General features: G+C 43.3%; 1 protein-coding gene across 1 annotated transcript in view; it reads right to left on the bottom strand.

Annotated features, from left to right (window-relative positions):
• Positions 1-23,126, bottom strand: part of DEF6 (DEF6 guanine nucleotide exchange factor) — a 97,701-nt gene that overhangs the window by 8,321 nt on the left and 66,254 nt on the right. Inside the window, exons 7-9 of the mRNA XM_075266399.1 lie at positions 10,357-10,655; positions 4,642-4,808; positions 1,248-1,446 (exon numbers count right to left, since the gene is read on the bottom strand). Coding sequence (XP_075122500.1) covers positions 1,248-1,446; positions 4,642-4,808; positions 10,357-10,655 — 665 coding nt within the window. The remainder of the gene's footprint in view (positions 1-1,247; positions 1,447-4,641; positions 4,809-10,356; positions 10,656-23,126) is intronic.

Below are 23,126 nucleotides of genomic sequence, written 5' to 3'. Positions count from 1 at the left end.
GACCCGCCCTGTTGACTGCGGGTGCTGATGACTTACATCATCACACCCGCGCTGGTGCAGAGGTCACACTCTGCAGTCAGTGTAGGCCGTGCATTTGCACAACCAGCTGAAAGCAGTGATCGCTCACTAACGGGGAATCCTGTACCCGATTCCCCGTTAGTGAGTATTCGGGAGACCGAACATGTGCCAGCAGAGGAGGCTTTGCGTGCCCTCTCTGGCACGCGTGCCATAGGTTTGCCATCACTGCCCTATAGGTATAATGGAAGCAGAAATTCCTGCAGAGGAAACCTCTGTGGACTTATTGTGGAAAGCAATGCAGGAAAAACCATAATGCGTTGGCATTGTGTTTCTTTTTTCCTGCGCCCCGCTATGTGGGGAATTAGCCTATGGGAGATTTCACAGTTCATAGGTTAAATGTATGGGAAGCAGTATAAAACTGGCCTTTAGAATAGTCCCTTAACAAAAAAGAAGATAGCAAAATGGCTTCCTGCTGGGACCACTAATGCTGAGCCGTGTTGTGCTGTAAGGTAAACCTTGCAGTAAGTTCAAATTCCATTTAGTACAACCACTATGGAAATAATGCAGTAGCCATCCATATTACTAGACTCTGTAATAGTGTTGAGCGAGTAGTATTAGATCGAATATTCGATGCGATTAACTCCTTGGTGTTCGGCCGATTACACGCATTCCTATGCCAGTGAGGTATTCGATTGAATACTACTCGCTCAACACTACTGTTATCTAAGACGGGACCATCCCCTAAGAGATATACTCTATATTCTGACAAGAGATGAGAGCCAATCTACGAGTATATTAACTGTAGATTACAGTTAATTAACTTTTCTCTGAGCCACCTAAATTGGAATAAAAATATACTTAATTTATACATTTGCAGAAAGGGTAGTTCAATCAAAAATATAAGGCTAAGAGAAATCAAGAGAGAAATCTAAGAGAAATCAACACAAATAAAAAATGCAAATATTGTAATATTTGATATATGAATCTAGGTTTTCCAAACCAAAAAAATCCCTATAAAGTAAGAACTGTCCTAGCCATTAATAGGGATAACTGAACCTAATACATAAAAAGATGATGTTGGCATGAAACAAAATGGCATTTCCATAAAGTCTTGTAAGGCCTGGTCAGACATCTTGTTGTTGACCTCCCCAGTCACAGAAAACAGTGAGTGTGCCCTGTAAAAGTTAGGATGTATATGTCCAGAGTTTTGCAAAGAATCACACACAAACCTGTACATCTCTGTCAGCTTTTTGCCTGTTTTCTCTAACATCTTCAAGCTGCTTTTGTGCCTCCTGTAGTTCTTTGTTCTTTATCTCCATCTCCTGCTGCAGTTCTTGTTTCTCTCTCTGTGCTCTTTCAACAAACTGTGTCTGCTCTTCTCGCATCCTTAGCAGAACTCGTAGCTTGTCCTCTTCCTGAATCAGCAGTCTGTGGAGAAACAGCAAATTACTGAGTGTTAGTAGAGTGGGCTTTGATCCTGCAGGGCACTTTGAGAAGTGATTTTCAGATAATATTTTCATGGCCCTATGATAGTGGTAATCTGTGGTCAATATTTTTTGCATATGCGTATTTGCGTATATATGGAAATTTTATTGAAATTTGGAAAAATTCACAATTTAACATAATGTAAAATGCTCTGGTTTTCAGACAAATAATCTTACCAGCCAAATACATTAATAAATATTATCTACTGTATCTCTGCTTTATATTGACACCCACTTTTAATTGTCCTTCAATTTATTTTGGACATTATACAGCTTACAATTCACAAGGCAATTTTCCAAATTTACAAGAAAATTTCCAAAACCCATTTGTTAGATACCACTTCAGTTCTGAAGGGGAATTTAAAATCCAATATACAAAGAAAACTCCATTTTCAAAACTGTGCCCCTTAAATAATTCATAACCCCATTTGGGAACTTTGTTAACCCTTTAGGCATTTCACGGGAATTAAAACAATATGGAGGTGAAATTTAGACATTTCATTTCTTTCCAATAATACTTTCATTTAGCCCTAAAATTTACATACCGAGCTCATATCATCAGGCACATAGATCTGATGAAGTGGTGCGCATTGCATGTTGGCATACCTTGAAACACGTTATCTATACACGAATAAAAGCCTGTTGATTCGATTCAAGGTGTGTTATATCCAGTTTTTTGAAAGGAGCGCAATACGTGGGGCAGAGGGGCTCTAGGCTCTATTGTTGTTTATTGTCTGGACCCTTAAGCAGTTATCCCAGACCATTTTCACTTTTCACCATTAATTGCAAATTCATTTCTGGAAATTAAATTAATGCAACACAACACTGTACCTCTGGATAAATTCTTTCAGGGGTATAGCTGCTACAATGGGGTCATCTATCAGTGGATTTCACTTTACTGGTATTTTAACGGCTGTGCAAAAGAGGCATGACGTCTAAAAACCAAACCGTCTAAATCTGTGCTCTAAAAACCAAGCAGCACTCCTTGCTTTTTGTGCCCAATTGTGTGTCCAAACAGCAGTTTATACTCACATATAGCATTACGTATGTTATGTTGGGTACAACAGTGTCATACATGTGGGTATAAACTGCAGTTTGGGTACACAGCAAGAAGATATGAAGAAGCGCTATGCGGCTTTTAGAATACAGATTTAAATGTTTAGTATCTCAGTGTCATGTAATGTTTTCAGAGACCCTGACGTGCCAATAAAGTAGAATTCCATAAGGAGTGACCCCATTTTGAAAACTGCACCCATCAAAGAATTTATCTAAGGGTGTAGTGAACATTAGTTTCCCAGATGTGCATATGCACAGCAGATGGTGAAAAGTGAATATGCAAGCTGCGTGGTGTACATGAGGAACACCAAGTTCCCTATTATGTTCCATGCAGCTCCTATGATTTGGGAGTCACAATTGGTGTGTAATCTGGGGTGTATCCTGATATATGCTCGCACAGTTTATATATTCTCCTTCTGCCACAGCCAATTTTGTATTAATGATTTTGCGATTTTGGAGAATTTTGTCTTCACATTCAAGCTAGGTTTTGGTGATGTAGAAATAAAAGTGCTTGTTTTTAGTGGTATGATATGCATACTCGAGTATAAGCCGAATTTTTCAGCACAGTTTTTATGCTGAAAAAGCCCCCCTCGGCTTATACTCGAGCCAGCAAAAAAAAAAAAAATATATATATATATTTTTTTTTAGGAGGACGGGGAGGATCTATGACCAGCCACAATATCAATGTATAGAATCTACCATAAAATAGTGGGGGAAAAAAAGAAGCTTTAAAAAAAAATAAAAAAATAAAAGTTCTAAATCACTCCTTTGCCTAGAATACACACAAAAGTAGAAATTAGGCTGAATTCCACTTGGGGGGAAAAACCCCAGTCCTCAAGCTCAGGGAAGGGGCAGACAGACAACCAAAACACCCCCTTTCCTTTCCTAGCACTCAGCAACTACTGCACCCAAAAACTCCGACCATTTTAATTTTTTAAATCTTCCAGTAAATAACTGCATTCCCCCCCCCCCCATCTTATACTCGAGTCAATAAGATTTCCCAGTTTTTTGTGGTAAAATTAGGGCCCTCGGCTTATATTCGGGTCGGCTTATACTCGAGTATATATGGTATATCATTTTGGAGTGTCTATAACTTATTGACAAATTTGATTAACTCTTTTAGGGAGCCTGCACACGGAATTGAACACTCGTTCATTTTGAACGTAAAACTTGTTCAGAGTGAGCGGCATAAAAAAACAGATCCCATTGACTTGAATGGGTGCCGGCATACGCGCACTCCCCATTGAAATCAATGGGAGGCTTTTTTTTACCTATTGCTTTCAATGTGTTACGCGCCTCAATGGGATCTCTTTTTTACGCTGCTCACTCTGAACGAGTTTTACGTTCAGAATGAGCGAGCGTAAACTCCGTGTGCAGGCTCCCTTATAAACATCAATTCTAGCATTGTTTTTACTTCTGGCATTTTTTTACAGTTTTTTTTTATGACGTACACCATGTAGGTTAACTAATGGTTTAGTTTTATTGAGTTCATACAGGCTTTAGAGTTTTGGTAAAGACAAGTTGATTCAGGGTTTTATACTGATTGCTGGAGTTGGAAAGGAATTTTTTCCCTTGACATTGGACAATTGACATCAGTTTGATGGGGCATTTTCTCTGGATCAACACTGTAGGGTTATAAGATACACCTGTGTTTCATCCAACCTCATCAACTATGTCACTATAATATGAGCTTGTAAGGACTTCTTGTGCCACCATACAAAGTATGTGCATGGAGCGTAGCCATGACTGTACAGTGGCTTGTGATATCTCACACAAAACGCTGAATGAAATACAACTCACAAGCTTTACATATTTGAATAAGTATTAGCTAAAGACTATAATTTCTATTTTTTCTATTAGTTTCACTAGTAGAAAAAATATGTAGTAAAACCAGGGTTTTTCACATGCTCTGACATACGAATTATAAATCGGCTTATTTTGTGTACAGTATACAGCAAATACACATTTCCTAACTTCTAATTCTCTGACAATTCAGACCCATCAAGTTCCATTTAATTCCTGAGATCAACTTTACTACAAGGTAAATCAACCAATAATTTCTATACAAGCAAGAAATCTTTACTTGGTCTGAGCATGTCTATACTCCTCTTCATCTTGACGTGCTTTGATTTCTTGGCTTAGAGCTTCCTGCAACCGTTCCTGCAACTGCTCAAGTTCTTGAATCCTCTGTTTCTGTTGCACAGCTTCCATCTCTTTTTGTTGCATTTCTGCCTGCATGGAAGCACGGGCCTAATAAAAAAAAAAAAACTGGACATTGTTTTTCCTTAAAAAGAATGGAAGGAACATAGAACTGAACAAAAGATGGAATAAGCTAAAATGACAAAGCAGTTGCGGCAAATTTTAGTACTTGAAATTTGGAATACAAGTGTAGGGAGTTTGCATTTGTTAACTTTTTTCATAGTGCAGGCGAAGATACAAATCTTTATAATATACTTTATTAAACAAAATAGCCTGATTCTTCACTTATTTGCCACCTCGTGCTACTGACATCTGTATTATGAAAAATCTAATAAATCTGATCTGCCTCTGCACACAGTATGGGACAAAATCCCTCAGGTAAGAAGTAAAGACAGATGTAATAGTTAAAGACACAGGAGGTTTTTTTTTTTATAATAAAGTATACCCCTAAGTTTGTTCACTTAACCCCTTACCAACGCAGTCATTTTCTGCCTTCAAAAAACAAAACTTTTTTTATATTTTACTGTATAAAGGCTTAATTTTTGCAGGACAAATTGTATTTTATAATGTAGATGTGTAGCTAGTGGAGGGGGAGCAGAGGGTGCCCTGACTCTGTGGGGCCCAACCCGGTGCTGCCATTGATACATCCACCGAAGTCGATCTAGTTAAAATGTATCCTGCAGTTTAACAGTGTTGTAAACCACAAACCCATAAAGGCATTGCATTGATGTCACAACATCGCGCCACGTGCGCTCAGACACAAACGTCCTGTGGGAGGATTCATTAGGAGGCATTATGATGATAGGGAGTGTTAGAGAGTGAAGGGTGTGGTCTGGGAAGACAAGTCTATTCCAGCCAGGCAGCTAAAGGGTGTATGGTAAAGATTCCTACCAGAGAGGTCAGCTGACTAATCAGGCCCTAATAACAGTCTGAGTGTGAAGACTAGCAGTGTGGCACCACACAGACAGAGTTGAACTGTCCAGACCGGACCTCGAAAGCAGGTACTGTGCCACCTGTTGTTGTTGCCAAGGTGGGAGATTGGTAGCCAGTCTCCTGTATAGTCAAGGAAAAGTTTCCTTACGTTTAAGTTAGGATTTTGTTTTGTTTATCCTGTGGCTTTGCAAAAGCAGTGTATGCGTTACATGTGAATAAAGCCTGAACTCGTGTGCAATCCATTGTCTGTGTCCCTGTTTCCTGCACTGCTACAAGCATCTACCTGAGCGATTCCCCACAGGGGATTATTTATATAAGGACTATTATGAGATATTATGAATACAAGGGGGAGGATATTTATATAAGGGACCATTAGGGGGCATCACCTCTGTGAACTTTCTGTGCAGTGTGCTGCAGAATGAACTGTAATGCATCTCCGCCGCAGTTTTTTGTGCAGCTCTTTTTTGCTGCAGGACACCACATGGCGTTTTCCAGCTTATTTTTATTGATGATCTATCCTCAAAATTAAACATCAATAAGAGATCAGTGACTCTCCACTAACCATCTGTAAGAAGGGGCCATGGCGCCTGTTTATATCACACGCTGTCTGTTTATAATGCCTTGTTACAATAGACTTGTAGGATGAGGTTGTAGTTACATTACATGACCGCTATGAGATGAATTATACTATGTAAACAGAGAAGGGTTTATGCCACTTACACAAGTACCATAGTTCATTCAAACAGCTGATCCTGGGGGTCCCCGGTATTGGAACCCCACTCATTTTTTGTACTTTTTTTTTCACCTTTTAATTAGGAAACACCTGGGCATTATTAATAAGGGGAACTATTTAATGGGGTACACCGCCACATCATGGCGGCACCTGTAGTGATGTATACAGCGCTCATTGAGTGCTATATACACAGCGATTGGGAAGGCAGGGAAGGTAATAAGCCTTTCCTGCCTTCTCTCTGGGAGCTCCGGCTGAAGTTATATCTGGCTCCCCGTTTCAGTAGCTGTATGATTTTGTGCAGCTGCTGAAATCTGCTTGGATGCAGTGGTACATCCTTGCAGATCTAGACAACCAGCTTCCAGATGTAAAAACCCAATGGGTGGTCTGGAAGTGATTAAAAAAAAATTATCTGTGTTTGTCACAAAGTTACATGAAGGTGCATGCAGGTGTAAGTATGGACTCTACACATGTTGGATTCTTATTTTTAGGAGGTTTGGTGCATATAAGTTTGTTTGGTTTCCACTTTTAGCAACTAATATACATTTATTTGTATTTATTTTTAATAAAACAAACACTTGAAATCAAAATTGCATGAAGGTGTCTGTATATAGTACCAAGTGGCATTTTTACAATGTTGTAGGTATCTACTCTAAGGTACTAGCCTCTGCCCGCGACTTTGTCTGTGGGTTATTGGAGTGGATGAGCCACCCATATTCAGCAAATTGCTGCCATCGATGGTTTGCATGCTCCGGCGTTTTGGCAGCTCTTAAGCTGTCCTGCTGCTGAACTTGTTCCTCATGCTGTGCCTGTGATTTTTCAGGCATCTCAGCAGCTCACTGGGATACCATATAGTGAGCGTGTTGTTGGTGTTTATGATCCGCCTGCTCCGGCGTTTCGAAAGCTGTCAAGCTGGCCTGTCGCTGAATGTGTTCCTAGCGCTGTGTCCGTGATAGTTCCGGCATCGCAGCAGCTCACTGGGAAGCCATATAATGAGCGTGTTGTTGGCGTTGATGATCCGCATGCTCCGGCATTTCAGCAACTCTCAAGCTTGCCTGCCGCTGAACTCGTTCCTCACACTGTGCCCATGAGTCTTGCGACATCTCAGTAGCTCACTGTGACACCATATAATGAGTGTGTTGTTGGCGTTGATGATCGGCATGCTCCGGCGTTTTGGCAACTCTCAAGCTGACCTGGCACTGAAGTTGTTCTTTGCACTGTGCCTGTAATTGTTCCGGCATCACAGCAGCTGGCTGCAACACCATATAATGCAGGTATTGCTGGCGTTGATGATCCCGTCAGGTCCACTTGAGGAGAACTCTATGACTTCTGGCTCCTTCATAGCTGTCGTTATTTGCGACAAATAAGATTTTCTTTTTCCCCCCGACATGTTTAAAATTGACAAACTGCCAATTTCGATTAAAGGTGTTTGCCCATGTCAGTTTGTCTGCAGTGCCTGGATCAGACCAGATAATATGCAAATGTGTCTACACTGAGGGTTAGTGTGTGTTTACACAGACAGGTAAGATCCCTGGCTTTCTCAGAAGCTGAGATAAGTGCAGTGTAGTATACTATGTGAACAAAAATTCATAACCGTCGTTAAGCCATTTTTGCGTGATTGAGGAACAAACACACAAACATCCAAACTTTCACATTTATAATATTTGTAGGATGGGGGGGGGGGTTAGTATGAAATTGCAATTTAGGTTTTTTTTGTCCATCTCAAAACTGTGAAAATTGCTCTGGCTACCAGAGGAGAAAAATATCTGGAGACCCCTGGCAGCAAAAGGGTTAAGGGTTTAAAACTAGTGTTTAGCCGATCTTGAAATTTCAGGATCGTTTTTAAAATCCGATTTCCGATTATTTTCCATTCGAACCCGATCCCAATTATGTTCCCAATGCAAGTGAATGGGATTTTTTTTAATAATCGAAGATTGGATTTTAAAAGCGATCTTATTCACTACACAGCATGTAGTCCAAAAATTGAAATAATTTTTGGACTCCACGCTGTGTAGTGATTAAAAATCTCATAGATAGATTAGGAGGGTGTGGGCGGGGAGACGTGAATGCATCACTCACGTCTCCCCTCCCAATACCCGCCCACACTCTAAGCCACAAGCCCCACCTTCTCCAGCATCTCTATAAAACTAGTCTAGGGAGGCGGGGGTGGGAGCAGGGCACTCTGAAGACATGTGAAGGAGAGAGGACCGGACCAGAAGAGGGCAGCGGCAGCACTTCTGTGCAGGTAAGTTGAGCGAAGTTCGCGAGTAGATAGATACTACTGTACATTGACTTGTCTAGTAGATAGACGAGTCAATGTACAGTAGAATCTATCTACTTGCGAACTTGCCTCGTCGTCCTCACAGCAGCGCAGCACACAGAGATTTACTGCAGCCTACCACTCTTCTGCTTCGTCCCTGTTTTACCACATATTCAGCTGAGTATATGGTAAAACAGGGATGAAGCAGAAGAGTGGCAGGCTGCGGTAAATCTATAGGAATGAATGGACGCAGGAGGTTAAGCGGTCAGCCACTTGCTTTCATTCCTATGGGTGCTAAGCTTTTCCCACAATGATTGGCCAGTAGACAAGCATTGTGGGAAATAAGCTCCAATCTCGATCCCGCCTGAAAAGATCAGGATCGGAATTCCGATCGCGATTGTGAAATATACTCGATCGCCGATCGAAATCTGAACATTTCCAATCCTGATCGCTCAGCCCTAGTTAAAACATAAATAAAACTATATAAATTTGATATTCTTGAAATTGTTCTGAGACCCAAAGAATACAGGTAACATATGTCATTTTGGTTGCACAGTGAATGCCTTTAAAAAAAAAAAACCCATAAGAAAGTTGCACAAACGCAATTTTTCTCCAACCCCACCTCATTTAGAAATTTTTCTAGCTTTCCAGTACATCACACTATCATGTCCATAACAGCAATAGTCTGTACTCAGCTCACTGAGTTTACTAGACATGCTCTGCGCAGGGAGATAAACCCTGGCATCAACTATTGTCTGTAGTGGATACAATAATGAGTCAGTGATGTTATCTTTGACATGTTTTCTTCTATTGTAAATTGTGCAAAAAAAACTATTGCAAAAAACCCCATAACACTACAGAATTAGGTCCCGTTCACACCTCTTTTTCCACCACGGACAAATTGTGGCGTTTATGCCACTTGTGGCCCTGGCCTTAAAGGGGTTGGCCATGTTCAGACCAATATTGACAAACAAATGTACAATAAAAAGATATACAATTTTCCAATATACTTTCTGTATCAATTCCACATGGTTTTCTAGATTTCGGCTTGCTGTCATTCATTCTGTTACTTCTAGAGGATAAAACGCTGACCATGGTCATGTGATTTACGGTCCATGGTCATGTGATGAGCACACAGGTGCTGCTGGTTACAGTCACAGCACAATAATCAGACATCTGCGTGGTAATCAGCTGTGCACCTGTGTGTTCATCACATGACCATGGACCGTAAATCACATGACCATGGTCAGCGTTTTATCCTCTAGAAGTAACAGAATGAATGACAGCAAGCAGAGATCTAGAAAACCGTGAGGAATTGGTACAGAAAGTATATTGGAAAATTGTATATCTTTTTATTGTACATTTGTTTGTCAATATTGGTCTGAAAGTGGCCAACCCCTTTAAACATTTCAGAAGAATACAGCAGCTAACTGTTTAATATCATATTTTAACTTTTTGTAGACATACGAAATTTATAATTTTTCCAGAATAAAACTCCATTTTATAAAAAAATAAAAAGATATTTGCTTGACACACTATATTCTGAAACTCCTAACTTTTTTGACATTTTTGACCATTTTGATGAATTTGCAGTACTTAAGTGCTATTTAGCGGTGTAATACTGGGATTTTGACTTTTTGGGTGTTTGCCTTACAAGAACATAGTCCTCTACTTGCCTCTTCTGCTTCTCTTAGCTGTCCTGTCAGCAATCTCTGCATTTCTTCTTGCTGCTCTCGATGTTTGAGCTGCTCCTGCATCATGGCCTCTTCAGCTTTTTTTTGGGCCTCTCTCAGTTGCTCCAGTTCCTTTTGCTGTCTTTCTTTTTCACTCTGAAGTTCTGTTAACCTCTGAAGCTCTTGCTCTCTTGCTATACGACGTTGTTCTCGTTGCTCGCGCTGTTCCCGACGTCTACTTTGGAGTTCACGGTGTAAAGAGACAGACCCCGATTGTTGCAGGCGGATAGCTGTCTGAATAGCTAAAATAAAGCACATTTTGCATCATTGTACCTGATGCTTCAAATACACTAGTAATATCATACAAACTATCCCAGATGTCCACACCCATATCCTGACAGATTATTCTGTGACCAATATTCCTCCCCATTTTTCTTATGTAAACTGTACTTCTAACAGAAAATCAACCCCTTTTTTGAGTCAGTGGCCAGCGAGTGAACGAGTAAAAAGCTCCTTTGAAAAGACTGTATATATGACATACATGCTGCCTGCTGCATCACTGAGTCCATAGGAGAGGAGAGAGATAGGGCACAGCCAGTGCATTGACCAAAACAGGGGTGATGCTGATGGTTACAAATTACAGTACAATATGCAAACCAAACATGGATATTTCTCGTCCTGTCATACTGCCAAGAGTCATCATGAGTGTTTTGAAGGGTATAGTACTATTACTGGACCAAAAACAATGATCTTGTCTACCAAACTGGAGTAGACACAACCTAAATATCCTCCAAAATACCCTTGGAGGGATGTAATACAACATCCCAATATCCCTAAAAAATTTGGGGCCACATATGAAGCACAGATGTACTGGATTTCTACCATTGCCTAGCAGGTAGCAGGCGTCTGTAGCTATGCAGTTGTGGTTAACACCTGATCAATCACTAAGTGCTAAGGAGAACATGAGCAGCCATTCTTTACCTATAAATCCCACCATACGTTGCCACAATATTGAGTTGTCAAGATTAGAATGAAGAGGAAAGCCATACTGGGGACCAAATATGAGGGAAGAACAATGCTGTGAACCAGGAATGAGAAGGGGAATCCATACTAGGAATCAGGACTGAGACAGGGAGAAATGCTAGGGACCAGAAATGAAAGGGCATGGCATGGTGGGGAATACAAATTAGAGTGAGAGCCATACAAGGGATTAGGAATGAGATAGGGACTAGAGATGAGCGAACACTGTTTGGAACAGCCGTTCCGAACAGAACGCTCACAGCACGCTCCCATAGAAATGAATGGAAGCGGCCGGCACATAGGGACACATGCTGGGGACTGGGAATTAGAGGAAGAGCCATACTGCGAACCAGGAATAAAAAAAAGCAGCCATGTTGGGGACCAGAAAGAATTACGTGCCATGTTACACACCAAGAATATTGGGGCCATCTTAGGGGGCATTCACACAGAGTTTTGTGGTGCTGTTTTTGCCAAAAAATTTATGCAAAGAAGAAGTGCTGTAAAACAGAATCCCATTGATTTCAATGTGTTATGCGTAACACATTGAAATGAATGGGTAAAAAAGTTGAGTTCAATGTGTAGCGTGCGTAAGACGGAACCCATTGAACTCAATGTGATTCTGTTTTACAGTGCTTCTTTTTTACATGAGTTTTGTGTCAAAAACAGCTCCACAAACTCAGTGTGAATGCCCCCTAAGGCTGGGGCCCCACGGGACGTAAACGCTACGATTTGCCCGCAGCGGAGATGCTGTGGGAAAAATCACGGCGTTTTACAGTGCAAGCAAAGGGGATGGGATTCATGCGAATCCCATGCCCACTTTGTGGAAAAAAATGCAGTGCGGACACACTGCGATTTGCAAAGCCGTTGTGGCTTTGCAAATTGCAGCATGTCAATTATATCTACGGAAACGTCGGCGGCTTTCCCGTAGATATAATGTTAAGAGAAGGTCCACAGAGGAAAACGCTGTGAACTTTCTCTTAAAAGCGCTGCGAAAAGAACCACAATGCGTTCACGCAGCGCTTTAGCACTGCGATTACAGCCCGTGGGGCCTTGGCCTAAAGCTGGAAAAGGAAGGGATAATTGTGGAAAATGATATAAAATGGGGTCTGGCTTTGAACCAGAATTTTATGACACAATATTAGCACATTTAAGCAATGCCCCTATTTTCTGAGAATGTACTTCCACTTATTTAGCAAGTCAGAAAAATTTAAGCTCCAAGTAGATGCACCAAGTTCTGCTACACTACAGTCTAGAGGGAAATCTAGTACTAAATCTGGGATGTAAATGTGAAAAAAAAGCTTAGAAACAGGAGAAAACCCATGTGGATAATAAAAAAGTAAAGGAGGCAATTAACAACAAAAAAACGAAAGAAAGCATTAAAACTGTTTAAAGAATAAGCACTAAAATCTATAAGAAAAAAAAATTATTCAAAAACACAGACAAATGCAGCAAAGAAGGAGACAGAGAGGTTTTGTAACAGACAGCTGACACTGGACCCACAGTGCTGCGAAATTTTGCTCTGGGGAGTCAGACAGGTTGATCGGAGTGTAGGTAACAGCTGTTCAGGCAAGTTAGGGACCTTGGTCCAGCACACCACAGAATCAGGCAAACCATACTTGCCAACTCTCTGGGTATGTCCCAGAGGTATCCATAAAAAGGTATGGCCTGCCAGACTCACAAAAGAGCTGTCAAATCTTGTGGCCTCATGAAAGGAGGCTTGGTAATGTCCGAAATCCATGTAGGCCAATGCAAGAACAACCCACTGGAACCACAGAAGTGGAAAACTCGAGTAGATTAACAAGTGAAATCAAATCCAGGACCAAAAAATAGATACATATGTCTACAAATTAACTTTTAATCTTCATATAATAACATACATGTAGCATAGAATCCCATCCTCGCTGAACACTATTTAAAACTAAACCCCCTGATACAGAAGAGAAGGAAAAGTGGGCCTCAATGAACAGAGTGGAAAGTCGGCAGCAAATTCACCTTCTAACATTAAATGTGAACGTGTATCAAATCAGGTCACACCCTGATATATATTAAAAATTTATGCACCACAAACAAAACAACATCAAAATATAACAGAATACCAATAACAGAGCAGCATGTTTAGTGTTTTGCCTTATAATACATTCACCCTGGAGCAGTGGTTCTCAACCTTTCTAATGCCGTGACCCCGCAATACAGTTCCTCATGTTGCGATGACCCCAAACCAAAATATAATTTTGGTGGCTACTTCATAACTGTAAGGGCTAGATCACACAGGGGGCGGTATAGTGGATCTATAGTGGATTTAGGCACTGAGAGTGACGCGGGGAGCTTCACTCTCGGGTCAAAACACACTTGCCACGACTGTCGCGGCTTCCCCCCTGAAGTCGGCTGAAATTAATGGGACGACTCGGGAGGTTGCTACCGCCAGGTGGACGCCACGGGTCACCGAGCTGTGGAATCCACCTGAAGAAAGGGCAGCCCACTTTTTTTTTCTGTGAGCATCAGCATGCCGCTCACGCAAAAAACAAGCCTGGCGGTCTAAATAGACCTCCATTGTGAGATGGCGGATTATGACGTGGATTTCGCACCATAATCTGCCCTCTCTGTGCCTGTGTGAATAGGCCTTAATTTTGCTACAACCCATACCTCCCAACTTTTGAAACGTAGAAAGAGGGATAAAATGTGCGGCGCGCAGAGACAAATTTGGCTCCGTCCACTTTTATGTTGACTCCGCCCATTCTCATTCATTTTTCACGTGCTCCCACACAGTATAATCCTCCTAGTCACCCGTAAATTATATGTCCCCCCTCTATCTCTCCCCCAGTTTCATATAACCTCTTCATCTGCCCCGTTTCATGTCCCCCTTCCATCTCTGCCCCCAGATTCATGTCCCCTCCATCTCTGTCCTCAGTTTCATGTCCCCTCTATCTCTGCCCCCAGATTCATGTCCCCCCATCTCTGCCTTCAGAATCATGTCCCCCATCTCTGTCCCCAGATTCATGTCCCTCCATCTCTGCCCCCAGATTCATGTCCCCCATCTGTCCCCAGATTCATGTCCCTCCATCTCTGCCCCCAGATTCATGTCCCTCCATCTCTGCCCCCAGATTCATGTCCCCCATCTCTGCCCCCAGATTCATGTCCCCCATCTCTGCCCTCAGAATCATGTCCCCCATCTCTGTCACCAGATTCATGTCCCTCCATCTCTGCCCCCAAATTCATGTCCCTCCATCTCTGCCCCCAGATTCATGTCCCCCCATCTCTGCCCTCAGAATCATGTCCCCCATCTCTGTCCCCAGATTCATGTCCCTCCATCTCTGCCACCAGATTCATGTCCCCCATCTCTGTCCCCAGATTCATGTCCCCCCCATCTCTGCCCCCAGATTCATGTCCCCCATCTCTGCCCTCAGAATCATGTCCCCCATCTCTGTCCCCAGATTCATGTCCCCCATCTCTGCCCACAGATTCATGTCCCCCATCTCTGCCCACAGATTCATGTCCCCCATCTTGCTCACACACAGCCTGAACCGCCTATCACGCTCACACACAGCCTGAACCCCACTATTATGCTGACACACAGCCTGAAACACCCCCATCTTGCTCACACACAGCCTGAACCCCTCTATCATGCTCACACACAGCCTGCATCCCCTCCTATCATACTCACACACTGCTTGCATCCCCTTCCCACCCCTTGCTTACACATGCTGTCTCCTCCCTCCATCTTACCTTCCAGTCTCCACTCACTGCAGCCTTCCCTTTCTGTGTAACTCGGCACTGTACTGAATAGCTCCGCCCACACCAGAGTCCGATCACATGGTCATGACGTCATCACAGGTCCTTAACCCCACTAGGATCTACCCTGCTGCAAAGGCAGCGCGGCTTCTCAGCGGCTAAAGCCATCGGAAATATGTATTTTCCGATGGTTTTAGGCGACCCCTGTATTTTGGTCGTTCGACCCCCGCCGGGGTCGCAACCCACAGGTTGAGAACCGCTGCCCTGGAGAATTCTAACTCCACAACTTATAAATCCACTCTGCCACAAAGCTAGAGAAAATGTATATATCCAAACCAAACAAAAACCAGATAGTAAAATATCCCAATAAATTGAGTAGTTACATATCTAGTAAATATAAGGCAATTTCATGTGTACCAAATGGCCATATATGTTAATAGACTATCTAATAGTATCACTTTACCCCAGTATATGAAATGATAGACAATAAACACCAGGCGATAATCACAATAAGGTATACACTCATATGGCTTGTTGTTGGATCATATACTGTATATTCAGCAACAAAGTAAAAAAAAATAAAAATGTGTGTCCGTCATTTCTGTTGTGATCGGTAAAATTAAAAGTATCTGCTGTGGTTCTCTCAAACCGAAAGTATGATCACTCGCAGTGGTTACATGATCTTCCATAACCAACTAAATGATATGATGTGATCACATGATCTCCAATGACAAACCCCTTAAATACAAATAATGGTATAATAATTTGGGAAACTAAAAGAAATATGACAAATTTGACTTCATATTAAAGTCCTGTGGGAATCTGGTATTATGTTTAAAGAGCCAGAAGGCTTCTCTATTTAAAAGAGATCTGTGCCAAATCTCCTCTGCACAGAGTCTAGATAGAGAGGTTGTCCTTCAGTTACTTCAGTTACTTTTACATGTATTCTAGAGAAAGGAGTGATTTACAACATTTCGTTATTTTTAATTTTTTTTTTTTAATTTTTTAAAATTATTTAATGATTGTCAATCTGAATATTGAGAATGGGCCTTAAAGGGGCTCTATCAGCAAAATCATGCTGATAGAGCCCCACATATGCATGAATAGCCCTTAAAAAGGCTATTCAGGCACCGCTAAAGTTATATTAAACTACCCCCCAGTTTTAAAATAAAACCCTAAAACATAATATGATCAACTTACCCATTGTGCACGGTGGGCGGGCATTCAGGGTCCGCCGTCTTCTTCAGCCACGCCTCCTCTTCCAGCGATGTCCTCGGGTCCCGTCTAACTCACGAACTGGCATTAATAAAAAATGGCGCGGGCACATATGCAGTAGCCGTAGTAGAAGCAGCATGCTACTGCACATGCACTCGTGCCATTTTTTAACAATGTCAGTTAGCTAGTTAGACGGGACCCAAGGACATCGCTGGAAGAGGAGGCGTGGCTGAAGAAGACGGCGGAAGGATCCTGAATGCCCGCCCACCGTGCACAATGGGTAAGTTGATCATATTCTGTTTTAGGGTTTTATTTTAAAACTGGGGGGTAGTTTAATATAACTTTAGCGGTGCCTGAATAGCCTTTTTAAAGGCTATTCATGCATATGTGGGGGGTCTATCAGCATGATTTTGCTGATAGAGCCCCTTTAATGACTGAACTTTTCTCAGTATTTAGAGTGTCTTTTGAGACATCCTATCAATGATCCCCTTGTGTATAAAAGATACAAAAGATTTTATAAACTGAGGGATGTTTTTCTTGAGAAGATGACTTCAAAGCTGACTTCTGTTAGGCTGAAGCCCCAGATGGAGTAAACACCATGGAAAAAAACAGGGCGTTTTACAGTCCTTGCAAAGTAGATGGAATTCTAGTGAATCCTTTCCACACATTGCAGAAATATACCCACAGTTGAAACGCTGAGATTTCCAAAACCGTTTTGGGAAATCGTAGCATGTCAATTATACCTGCGTACAGGGCCGGCTCCAGGTTTTTATGGGCCCTTGGGCGACAGAGCCTCAATGGGCCCCCTTGTAAAGGAGGTGGGGGAGTTGAGACACTGTGTGTCGCAGATGAAGTGAGTGACGTCACGCAGGAGTGTGGCGTCACCAACGCCATACCTCCCAATTTTTAAAGAGTAGAAAGGGGTAAAATGTTCGGCGCGGCAAATTTGTCTCCACCCACTTTATGTTGACTCCGCCCATTCTAATTTATTTATCATGTGCTCCCACACAGTATAATCCTCCTACAGTCACCCATAAATTATATGCCCCCCTCCATCTCTCCCCCAGTTTCATATACACCCTTCCTCTGCCCCCAGTTTCATGTCCCCCTCCAACTCTGTCCCCAGTTTCATCACGTTCTCCCCCTTCATCTGCTCATAATTTCATGTCCCCTGTCTCTGCCCCAGTGTCATGCTGTTCCACCCCCCATCTGCCCCAGTGTCATGCCGTTCCCCCCCCTTCATTTGGCCCCCCCAGTTTCATTGGGCCCCCTCCTTCTCTGTCCCCAGTTTCATGCCGTTCTCTCCCCACCCCTTCATCTTCCCCAGTGTCATGCTGTTCCCCCCCTCCCCTTCATTTGCCCCCCAGTTTCATTGGGCCCCCTCCATCATTGTCCCCAGTGTCATGCCGTTCCCCCCCCCTTCATTATGTTCCACCTTAATATTTAATAAAAAAACAAACACTTACACTCACCTTCCATCGCTCCCCCGACGCTCCTCTCTCCGCTCTCCCACTCCATTCACATAAGCGATTAAAGCAGGAGCTGTGAGCCCAAGGCCCGGCTTGCGGGTGTAAGTGCGATGTGATGACCTCATTGCGCCTACACACACACGCCGGGCCACAGCTTTAAAGCAGGAGCTGAGCTCACAGCTCCTGCTTTAATCGCTTATGTTTTCAGCTCATCGGCATCCGACGGACAGGCAAGTGCTGGGGCGGGCAAGTGCCGGGGGGCCCCAGAGGCTCTGTGGGCCCCGGCACTTGCCCAAATATGCCGTGCGCTGACGCCGGCCCTGCCTGCGTAAATGCTAGCGGTTTCTTAATAGATATAATTGAAGCAGAAAGTCCGCAGGAAAACTCTGTAGAGCAAAGAGGAAAACTTTTTGACTTTTCATGAAAAGTGCTATGTTTTTGAACTCTGGGGACCTGATCACTAATGTATTGCAGTATATAGTAAAATCCACAGACTTACAATAGTAATAGAACTGTAGTAATGACAACCCTGGGAGTCTGTAAAATTATCCTGGCTTTCATGTTAACCGATTCTTGCCCTCCAATGATATTCTGTAGGGTGGCAATTGTTAAAAATGATGATGTCTGTGGTGTCTGCACACTTTAAATGCCACAACAGCGTTTTTCCGTGGCATGTACAGCATTAACAGCTGGCACCAAACGCGGCTACTAGTGGCAGGTGCTGACTGTATTATACAGGCTCTCCATATTGCCCTACATCACCTACATGTTTGTGGTTTTGCGTGAAGGGGTTAACAGTGAAGGTCTAAAAGTATAGCTGATGCTAAGGATACATTTGAAAACATGTAAGTAACCAAGCATACAGCTTCCATGCTCTCCATCATGTTAAAGGACCTAATTGCTTCATACTGTACTCTGCACTGTGTGGGGAATCACTCAGGTCGCTTGCTGAGACTCAGCAACTAAGAAAGGAGCCAACACCTCTGCCCAGAGCTGCGGTGGAAGCCTCTCACGGGTAGCCACTCTTTCAAACCCAGTCAGATAGGCCTCTACGTCATCCTCTGATGTCATCTTGGTCAACGCTTTATGGACCTCTTTCCTGGCATTCCACTCTGGCTTTGCTGGGTCGGCCTTTTGCTGAGCAGCCAGCAACATGGACATCTGCTTGGCCAAAAGACGGTTGGTCTCCTGTTGCGCTGCATTAGCTTGCTGCTGCTGCTGATAGGCCTCTGCATGTCTCTACTGCAACAGCCTGTTAGCCTCTTGTTGCGATGCAGTAGTCTCTGCAAGTTTCTGCTGTAACTGCTGGTTAGTCTCTTGTTGCACTGCAGTAGCCTCTGCATGTCTCTGCTGCTGATTAGCCAGTATCAGCTGTTTCACAATCTCCTCCATAGCTGTGGCTTTCTATCTCAGCTTGTGTACAGTCATGGCCAAAAGTTTTGAGAATGATACAAATATTAATTTTTACAAAGTCTACTGCTTCAGTTTTTCTAATGGCAATTTGCATATACTCCAGAATGTTATAAAGAGTGATCAGCTTAACAGCAATTACTTGCAAAGTCAATATTTGCCTAGTAAATGAACTTTATCCCCCAAAACACATTTCAACATCATTGCAGCCCTGCCTTAAAAGGACCAGCTAACATCGTTTCAATGATTGCTCCATTAACACAGGTGTGGGTGTTGATGAGGACAGGGCTGGAAATCAATCTGTCATGATTAAGTAAGAATGACACCACTGGACACTTTAAAAGGAGGCTGGTGCTTGGCATCATTGTTTCTCTTCTGTTAACCATGGTTATCTCTAAAGAAACACGTGCAGTCATCATTGCACTGCATAAAAATGGCCTAACAGGTAAGAGTATCGCAGCTAGAAAGATTGCACCTCAGTCAACAATCTATTGCATAATCAAGAACTTCAAGGAGAGAGGATCCATTGTTGGCAAAAAGGCTCCAGGGCGCCCAAGAAAGACCAGCAAGTGCCAGGACCGTCTCTTAAAAGTGTTTCAGCTGCGGGATCGGGCTACCAGCAGTGCAGAGCTTGCTCAGGAATGGCAGTAGGCAGGTATGAGTGTATCTGCATACACTGTGACGCGGAGACTCTAGGAGCAAGGCCTGGTCTGAAGGAGGGCAGCAAAGAAGCCACTTCTCTCCAGAAAAAATATCAGGGACAGACTGATATTCTGCAAAAGGTACAGGGAGTGGACTGCTGAGGACTGGGGTAAAGTCATTTTCTCTGATGAATCCCCTTTTTGATTGTTTGGGATATCTGGAAAACAGCTTATTCGGAGAAGACGAGGTGAGCGCTACCACCAGTCTTGTCTCATGCCAACTGTAAAGCATCCTGAAACCATTCATGTGTGGCGTTGCTTCTCAGTCAAGGGAATCGGCTCTCTCACAGTCTTGCCTAAAAACACAGCCATGAATAAAGAATGGTACCAGATGTCCTCCAAGATCAACTTCTCCCAACCGTCCAAGAGCAGTTTGGCGATCAACAATGACTTTTCCAGCATGATGGAGCACCTTACCATAAAGCAAAGGTGATAACTAAATGGCTCAGGGAACAAAACATAGAGATTTTGGGTCCATGGCCTGGAAACTCCCCAGATCTTAATCCCATTGAGAACTTGTGGTCAATCATCAAGAGACGGGTGGACAAACAAAAACCTACAAATTCTGACAAAATGCAAGCATTGATTGTGCAAGAATGGACTGCTATCAGTCAGGATTTGGTCCAGAAGTTGATTGAGAGCATGCCAGGGAGAATTGCAGAGGTCCTGAAGAAGAAGGGTCAACACTGCAAATATTGACTTGCTGCATTAACTCATTCTAACTGTTACTCATAATATGATTGCAATTATATTTCTGTATGTGATAAAAACATCTGACAAACACACATAAAAACCAGAGGGCAGCAGATCATGTGAAAATATAATATTTGTGTCATTCTCAAAACTTTTGGCCATGACTGTATGTCTCACTGCACTTATGCTCGCATCCGAAGCACCATATGTGGGGAATCACTCAGGTAGATGCTTGTAGCAATGCAGGAAACAGGGACACAGACACTGGATTTCACCCAAGTTTAGGCTTTATTCACATGTAACGCATACACGGCTTTTGCAAAGCCACAGGATAAACAAAACAAAATCCTTCTCGGCTGAGAAAACTAACTTAAATGTAAGGAAACTTTTCCCTGACTATACAGGAGACTGGCTACCAGTCTCCCACCTTGGCAACAACAATGGGTGGCACAGTACCTACTTTGGAGGTCCGGTATGGACAGTTCAACACTGGACAGTGTGGTGCCACACTGCTAGTCTTCACACACAGACTATTATTAGGGCCTGATTAGTCAGCTGACCTCCCTGGTGTGAATCTTTGCTAAACACACTTTAGCTGCCTGGCTGGGACATACACGTCTTCCCAGACCATACCCTTCACTCTCTCACATACCCCCTGCCTCAGTTCTGACCCCTGGGGATGAACTCAAGACACCAAATAATAAGCCCAGGCCAAGGCATATGCATTGCCTTGCAGTTTCCCGGCTCTGTGCTCCACTGTGAACTTAAAATTCTGAAGTGACAAGAACCACCTAGTCACCCTGGCATTCTTGTCCTTGGTCCTGCTCATCCAAGTGAGTGGTCGGTCATTAGGCGGAACTGCCTCCCTAGCAAGTAGTACCTCAGGGACTCTAATGCCCATATTATGGCCAGGCACGCTTTCTTCACTATGCTGTAGTTCTTTTCTGCTGGCGTGAGTTTCCTGCTCAGGTAGATGACTGGATGTTCTACTCCATTCACCTCCTGAGACAGGACAGCTCCCAGCCCTACATCTGATGTGTTCGTCTGGACCACAAACTCATTCCTAAAGTTGGGCGTAAAGAGGACAGGAGATCCACTAAGGGCCACCTTTAGTGCCTGAAAAGCACTTTCGGCCTGGTCATTCCACTGCACCATAATGGACTTCTTATCCTTTAGAAGATCTGTCAAGGGAGTAGATACCGTGGCAAAGTTGGGTATAAACCGCTTGTAATACCCAACTATGCCCAGGAATGACCTAACTTGTTTGGTGCTCAGAGGTCGAGGCCATTCCCGGATAGCGTCGACCTTGTTGACCTGAGGCTTGATTATGCCACGGCCGATCACATACCCCAAATAGCGTGTCTCCTCCATCTCAAAAGCACACTTTTTGGAGTTGGCAGTCAGGCCAGCTGCTCTCAACGAATCCACTACAGCTTGTACCTTGGCCAAATAACTCTCCCAGTCATTGCTAAAAATGATGATGTCATCCAGATACGCTGAGGCATGTTTTCTATGGGGTTTCAACACTATGTCCATTAACTGTTGGAATGTAGCTGGAGCCCCATGGAGCCCGAATGGTAACACGACATAGTGATAAAGTCCCTCAGGGGTGATAAAGGCAGTCTTTTCTTTGGTGCTATCTGTCAGGGGTACCTGCCAATAACCCTTAGTGAGATCAAGCGTGGAGAAGTACCGGGCCCCTCCCAGTCTCTCAATAAGTTCGTCTACCCGAAGCATGGGGTAGGCGTCAAACTTAGACACCTCGTTTAGTTTCCTGTAGTCATTGCAGAAACGCAATGTCCCATCTGGTTTGGGAACTAGAACAATGGGACTGGCCCATTCACTTTTGGACTCCTTGATGACTCTCAATTTCAGCATTTTCTGCACCTACCCTGAAATGGCTTGTCGGCGAGCCTCGGGGACCTGGTACTTTCACATGGGGCTCATTAATAATATCATGTTTGTTTAGAGATGTTCGGCCGTGTTGCTCAGAGAACACATCTGTATTCCTAGCTGTAAACTCTTTGCATTCTTGTTGCTGGCTTTTTGTGAGGGTCTCCGACATTCCTACCCCTGCTACTACCCCTTTAGTCCCAACTACAGCCTGTGGGGATTTCACGGGAGACAGTTTAGCTGGAGACCTTTCTGTAAGCAGACTCTCTCTGCCTTTCCATGCCTTTAGCAGGTTTACATGATAAACCTGGCTGATGAACCTTGTAGTTCACTTCCCCTATCTTTTCCATTACCTCATAGGGGCTTTGCCATTTGGCAATAAACTTACTCTCCACTGTGGGAATGAGTACAAGTACTCGGTCACCGGGTTTAAAGGTCCTTACCCTTGCCGACCTATTGTAAACATGGCTTTGATCCTTTTGGGCCTCCTGTAGATGCTCCCTAACCATGGGCATGACTGCCGCAATCCTGTCCTGCATACCAGCAATATGCTCAATAACACTTTTGTGGGGGGTGGGTTCTTGCTCCCACGTGTCTTTGGCAATGTCCAAGAGACCCCTAGGGTGTCTGCTGTAAACCAACT

This window comes from Leptodactylus fuscus, chromosome 2, assembly GCF_031893055.1.
Source record: "Leptodactylus fuscus isolate aLepFus1 chromosome 2, aLepFus1.hap2, whole genome shotgun sequence".
NCBI lineage: Eukaryota > Metazoa > Chordata > Amphibia > Anura > Leptodactylidae > Leptodactylus > Leptodactylus fuscus.
This window is presented reverse-complemented; position numbering and strand designations above follow the sequence as displayed.